Raw genomic sequence first — 7,527 nt, forward strand, 5'->3', positions numbered from 1 at the left:
GTATGCAAGTCTGATACTCTTTCTCTCAAACCATCTCTAACCACTTCCTATGCATACTCTACAGAAAGAGTCTCAAACTCAATTGGACCACAGGCCATTTGCTATAAAAGTGTATCTCAAGTGAGCTTCAAAAAATTTTCGACTAAAAAAACCTGCACTAATTAGAATCGAAGGGAAGTGAAAAAACGAATATAAGAGTTTTGGATTTGGTTATAGCATCAGAAGAGTTGATGATAACTGAGATGATATCTCTCCCACCAGTTGGAGAGAGTGACCATATGGTTTTGACTTGGAAAATGAATACACATGCAGGAGTATCAAAGAGATGGTATGTGAAATTATAAGACAGGTGATTATAATAGTCTAAGACGTCAACTTGGGGAAGTTTCATGGAGGGAGGAATTGGAAGGCCGGGATATCATTAGTGCGTGGGAAATTATGAAAGAATATTTGTTAGTCACAATGGTAAGTTGTATACCACGAGTGAACAAGAGGACACAATTTGGAGTAAAGTGGATGAAAACCAAACAGGAATTGCATGCGAAAAAGAAGCTATGGAAGAGATATAAGGAGACAGGTGAAGAGAAGATGCATGAAGAGTATAAGACACAGGCCAGAAGAGTGACTAGTATAGTAAGGAAGACAAAACTGGAATATGAGAGTAGATTGGCCCTAAGATCCAAAGAAAATCCTAGGAAATTTTTTTAGCTATGTGGCCAGTAGGAGGAAAAATGACTATGGAAGAATGATACTGTGAGATAAAAATGGGAATAGAGCGACTAATGCAGAGGACATAGTGAAATTGTTCAATGAACACTTAATTGGAGTATTTCATCCTGGAAGAGTCAGTTTTAATGCTAGAGGGATTGGGCAGGTTCGAGGTTTAGAGGTACAGGAGGAGAATATGTTTCAAATACTGAGTACTCTGGATGTCAGTAAAGCTGGGACTGGATGGTATTTCACCACAAATTTTGACAGAATGTGCTAGGGAACTGACAGTGCCTTTGACCTGGCTTTTCAATGAAAGTCTGGCTGCAGGAAAGGTGCCCATGGAATGGAAGGAAGGTAAGATAGTGCCATTGCATAAGGGCGGTAGCAGACTGGAAGTGTCTAATTATAGGCCAGTTTGTGTGTCATCAGTAGTTAGTAAGATCTTAGAGAAAGTAGTGAAGGACCGTATACAGCATTGAGCAGATGAGGGTAATGTTATCTGTGAGAGTCAACATGGATTTGTGAAGAGGCGCTATTGTTTTAGCAATATGCTAGCCTTTTATGATAAAGTTACAAGAGCATTACATGAGGAAAAGGCATACTGCCATTTTCTTAGACTCAGCGAAGGCACTTGACAGGGTGCCACATGATAAGCTGATATTTAAGTTGCAGCACTGGATATCAGATTGGTCAACTGGATTCAGGATTGGCTGTCCGATAGGCATTAGGTTGTGTATGGTGGGACAATTTCAAGGAAGCAAAGGGTTACAAGTGAGGTCCCATAGTGCTCAGTATTGGGACCAATATTGTAACCTTTATATCAATGACATTGTCAGTGGATTGCAAGGGGATATTCAGTTGTTTGTGGATGATGCGAAGCTGGGAAGGATTATTAGTAATAGTACAGATGCGGCAGACCTGCAAGAGGATTTGAATAAGCTAGATAGATGGGCAAATGAATGGGAACTTGTCAAGAGCATTTTGTCATCACCTGCAACTATATCAAATGAAAACAAATAGCTAAAAATTTAAATTTTTAGGACATAACTGGCTTCGCTGATAAACAAAATTTAACTCTCTGAAAGTCATAACATGCGAAAGATTAATAAAATATATTTTTGCATCTATAAATTATTTTTTATTTTTCTATCCAAAATGTGATATGAACATATGCGCACCGAAGTATTTTGCTCTAGAAAATATCTAGCATTTTTTTATTTTTTTTTCTCCTCCAAGAGGATTTTGTTAAACTGCAAGACACAGAAAACTAAGATAAAATGGACTGATCCAGTTAAGATGTTTTTTTTTTTTTTGGGGGGGGGGGGGGAATAATAATAATAATAATAAAAACGGAGCTGATCAGATTGGAGACCTTACAAGCCAAGCAGCAGACCAATTTAGATGGAAATTGCTGATAAGTAATTAGTAAGGAAATACTTGGTTGAAGTATGCTAATATACACTAAATCAAGAAATGTATGTCCGTGTATAATTTCATTATATATATATATATATATATATATATATATATATATATATATGTAGAAAGTATATTTACCTTGGGTATGATAAATGTTAAAGATACCAAGCTATTTTAAACCTAATTTTACTCCATTTCCCAAGTAAGCAAACAGATAAGTAAGTCAAGTTTGCGCCTCCAAGTATTGCAAGTCTGGGTGACTCCGCATGTAGTGCAAGTCAAGGCAACTTGTGGTAAAGGATATTATACCGAAGGTAAAAATAATTTCTACATCTCTCTCTCATCCTGAGATTTTTATTTCATAAGGTCAAAACACCTTATAATAACTTGTTCTGGTAAAATACTTATAAGCTTTGTATTACTAAAATCTTGGTATTTCTAGCCTGGCTCCCACTGATGAGACCTCAATAAAAGTCGAAACCAGTCTGGGTAGTGGCCCCTTGCCTTTAATACATGGCATCATACATCTCCTCCAGGAGATATTACTCAGTACTATACAAAGTACATCTCCTCCAGGAGATGTACTTTGTTTGCATTAAGGGTAAATATTAAGAATAGTGATCAGAGCTTAGCCTCCTTTACCACGAGTTTCCTCGACTTGCATTACGTGTGGGATCACCCAGACTTGCAATACTTGAAGGTGCAAACCTAACTTACTTGTCTGTTTGCTTACATGGGAAATGCAGTAAAACCAGGTTTAAAATAGCTTGGTATTTTTAACATATATATATATATATATATATATATATATATATTAAAACTATGAGTGCCATTGTGTAGTTGGAGAACTAGACAGTAAAGAAAATAGCAAGATGTGTGCAATGGATCAGCGTGCCCTCCGGCAATGAGTCCTTCGAGGCATCACATAATAATATACACATCACACTAAAAGGAAGAAAATCAAATTTATTTCAAAACATTATAGTAGATGAATTACTGGAAAGGAAATGAGGAGGGCAATCTCTAATTTCTCTATGCCTGTGTGTGTGCAATACTGACTAATCAAATTTCAAGAAAAATGCATGCTAAGTGCGCTTTATGGGTGTTTAAAAAAACAACGAAGTAACTTAGATAATACCATTCATTCTAAATGGTTGTCTAAAATAAGTTTTAAGCAATCAAGGATATGAGGTCAGTGTATGTCTATAATTACATATATTCTGGTGGATATCAGTCCAGTTGATCGAACAGGTAGCACTGTTATACGTTATAACCATTTGTGAATGGAATTCACACACCTGTGTATACAAACACATACAATATGCTAAAAGATTTTCTTTACCTAGTATAAGACCACTGGGTGTAAATTGGTGTATTTCAGGTTTGAATTGGCATGAAAAATTCTTTTTTTGATTATCAAATAATTCCTAGATGCTACTGAGGTTTGAACCTTTAGTACACAATGGTTTTAAAGGTTCAAATTTCAGTAGTATCCAGTCACAAAACAAATAGCTGAGTTACTGAGTGATCACTTTGCAAAAGTATATCACCCTAATGAAGATTGTGCAATTGCTGATGTGACCAAGATGCATGTCAAAATTAAGGTAGATGAAAAGGTGTTCACAGCATATTGAAAAATATCAATGTGAATACAGCAGTAGGACAGGATGGCATGACAGCTAGTGAGTGTGCAAGAGAGATGGCACTGCCTCTGATGCAGTTGTTCAATTTAAGTCTTAGCTCTGATAAAATTCCAAGAGAATGGAAAGAGGTTAAGATAGTTCCTTTACATAAAGGTGGGTTCCTTTACATCAATGGTGGTTATTAAAGTATTGTAAACATTGGTTAAAGATAAAATCCAACAGTGGGTAGATAGGAATATGATACTCTATAGTAAGCAGTATGGCTTTATAAAGCGAGCGAAGGTCCTGTCTTAATAATTATTCACATTTTATAATAAAGTGACAGAAGAATGGGATAAAGAAAATGGCTACACCATGATAATGCTAGACTTTGAAAGAAAAAAAAAAAAACATTAGACCAAATACCACATGGAAAGCTCTTACAAAAGTTGGAACATATTGAGAACTGATATAAGCATGGATGGGGGGGGGGGGGAGCTGACAGATATACACAAGATAATAGTATATGAGCTGAAATCGAGGAGAATGAATGTGACTACTAGATCACCTCAGAGTTCTGTACTGGGGTCACTTTAAATCTTTCCCTATATCAATGATAAAGGAAAAGATTTAAAGGGGTACATTCAATTGTTTGCTGATGATATGATGAAAGGAAGAAAAGGATTGGGTAGATGGCGTTGATGGAGATGATTGTAGTAGAGGTTCAGTGTAGTGGTTGAGACAGTTGTAGGTGTCCTCCCACAATGAGTCTTCAGACTCCTTGGAGGTGTCACGAATAATAATAATAATAATATAATGTAATAGTTGATAAAGGTGATGTAGATATCCTTCAGAATGATTCAAATAAATTGACACTGTGGGCAAAGAACAGATTATGCACTTTAGGTTGAAAGGGTTGCATACTACGAATCACATTAAATGGTACTGGAATGCAGGAAATTGATGAAGCTAATAGACTTTGGGATAATGGTGGATAGAGTTGAAGATCAGAGGGCATATTGCAAAAGGTGGTAAAATAACTCAAATGATTACTTGAATGTGCTGACAAGTAAAGATAGGGAGGTTATTGTCCCTCTTTATAAGGGCTATGATTGGGGTGCATCTTGACTACCGCACACAAATTTGGTCACTTGGATGTCAGTAGTAGAGAATATTCAGATATGAATGAATAAGATGGTGACCCATATATGAACTGCTCCCTACAAGGATAGATCAGGTGGATGAGTGGGTTACAAAGTTTAGCTAACAATAAAAAAGAGGGGACATAATAGAAAGCTATAAGATATTAAAGGGATTTTATAAAATTGAAGAAAAGGAATAATAGTAATAATAATAAATGTAATTTAATTAAGATCCTTTACCTTCTTCTCACATTCTACATACAATGCAAATAAAAAAAAAAAAAGGCTATCAATTAAACTGTTCTCTTTAATTCAGAGTTCGCAACCAAAAAAATTCCAGATAGTGAACTCAAAGGTTGGTAGAGCCACTGCTACTAATGGCTCACGAAAAAAGTTAAGCAAGTTTAAGTAGTTGGAAGGGATTAATCGTTCGATGCTGTTGGTACACTCTCCCTCGATGAGTCTTTGGACTCCCTGGAGGTGTCACATAATAACAACTCAGGGCGCAACAATAATGTCAACCACTGTATCTACGAAGTTGGTGTCATTTAAATGAACAGAGAAACCAAAAAAAAAAAGGGGGGGGGGGGAGAAAGTGAAAAACGACAGAAAGATTTGCCGAAATTACATACTAACAGTCGAAATAATGACATCGCATTCTCTAGATGAATTCGATTTCAGTTTAAATCTCGGTTTAGGGTCGTTATAACCATACTTTTGTAATTACAAACTAAATTATAAATTTCTTGGCTGTGGCGGAAGCAGATCAAATATCCGTGTTTGATTACTGTTGTTCTGCAATATACAGGATGAGTAAAAACATCACAAAAAAAAAATTGTGTATATTTAATTAAAAAATAGTAGAATAATCGGAAATTACCAGATAACGCAGCCTTAACTATTGATCTGAAGTGCACAACTTGTCGCCATGATCTAAAAACAATAACATTCAAATTCATCTTGACATCACGAATTCGATTGAACAATTTATGCACATACACAGCAATATTTTCAAACTCTATTTCAAATCAGATTGCGCCTCAAAAGTCACTAAACTAAAGAAGATACAGCGATATAATAAATCAAAATATTAATTTAATTTATTAGTTATGAATACTTGCATTTTATACATAATGATAAGCACTGATCAAAAATAACACAATACATGAGATGTATTCAGCGAAGTGCCCTTTGGACACCCTGGAGGTGTCACACGATAATAATCATTTCCTTTTTTTTTTTTTTTGGACAAAATTTATTTACTAAAGTAAAGGGCCAAAAGGCTTCAGTTCGGCGATGAAAAAATGATAAAAATCAAGTGGATATTAAATCCAGCATTATTTCAAAGCCGAAAATAAGAATATAGAATAACAAAGTTTATTATCCTTATCACATTTTTTTCACTACAAATATTCAATAAATAAACAGTATTTTTAATTAAATATCTTATTTCAATACATAAATAATAATACTAACAATGTATTTTACCAATGTTTTACATATTTACAATGATTCTAGGGTTACCAACTTTTCAATATGAAAATAATGGAGATTGGACTAACGACAAATTTTAGCGAAATTTTTGGGACGTGAATCCTACATTAATTGATAAACTATGATATACCAAAAAGGCTTGTCTAACTCAGTGGAAGTGGCACTTGTGTCCTCTGCGCGAACCTGAACCCGGATTCAAGTCTAGTTGCCGACTAGAGGAACTATTTCGAAGCCTTTTTTCAACCGGTTCCTGCGTTACTCGATTAATGGCAATGGCAAGCGGGTTTTTTCTCCCCGAAACTCAGGTTTTCGTCCCATAAGTTCAGGAAATTCGGCCGTTAAACCCACACTATTTTCAGACATTAAAAATATTGTATTAGTAATGAAAGGTTTATTTTCTTGATCATGAGAATTAGTAATAATATTTTTGGTTTACAGATCAAGTGTTGATCAATTTAATTTTATTAACTTAACCAGCTAGTTTCGGCATACTTTAACTGCCATACTTTAACTGTTTGTGTCTTCAGGGCACTTACATATAGGCTGAAACAATCTCACAATTATGTGTAGCTATAAAACTGACTGGAATAACTGTAAAAAACTGACTAAAATAATTACAAATAAAATAGTATCGAACGTGCGTGAAACAGGTATCGCGTGTACAAGATTAGCTAGCTGTTGCTAAGCAACTTTCTGTAGTTTGTATTAAAGTTCATTTCTTTTGTTTTTAAAGATTTGATTAGGGTTTTCCAAATCTCTGGGAGGATTAGGCCTTGATTTCTGTTAGGGTTGACAACAGAATGGGAGACTGTGGCTGCTGCTGCTGCTGCTTTGAAAATTCTTGAATGGTAATCTTCCTCTAAGTAAGGGGGAACAACTTTTGTCCCACTCGATGACAAGGTTAGTTGTAGAGAAATGGGACGATAGGCCAGAAATGTCCTGTCTGTTGTTTTTGACATAGCCAATGTGATCTTTTTGCTTGATTTCAAGGCTTCTCGAAGTCTGTCCGATGTAACTAGAGCCACATGAGCATGGAATATTATCAACTACAGCATATTTATAGGAAGGGTGGTTATCTTTTCGAGATCTTAGTAGTCTACGAATAGATTCTATTGGTTTAAATGTTACTCTTATTTTGT

General features: G+C 35.3%; 1 protein-coding gene across 3 annotated transcripts in view; it reads right to left on the bottom strand.

The window, feature by feature from the left end:
- Nucleotides 1–6,081, bottom strand: part of mRpS18C (mitochondrial ribosomal protein S18C) — a 110,127-nt gene extending 104,046 nt beyond the window's left edge. For all 3 annotated transcript variants that reach the window (XM_090403192.1, XM_090403178.1, XM_090403184.1), the window contains exon 1: nt 5,775–6,081. In XM_090403192.1, coding sequence (XP_090259318.1) covers nt 5,775–5,853 — 79 coding nt within the window. In that variant the 5' untranslated portion in view covers nt 5,854–6,081. The remainder of the gene's footprint in view (nt 1–5,774) is intronic.
- Between the last annotated feature and the right edge of the window lie 1,446 nt (nt 6,082–7,527).

This window comes from Typopeltis vanoorti, chromosome 2 (assembly GCF_054136105.1).
Source record: "Typopeltis vanoorti isolate ZY-2024b chromosome 2, IOZ_Tvanoo_1.0, whole genome shotgun sequence".
Classification (NCBI taxonomy): Eukaryota; Metazoa; Arthropoda; class Arachnida; order Uropygi; family Thelyphonidae; genus Typopeltis; species Typopeltis vanoorti.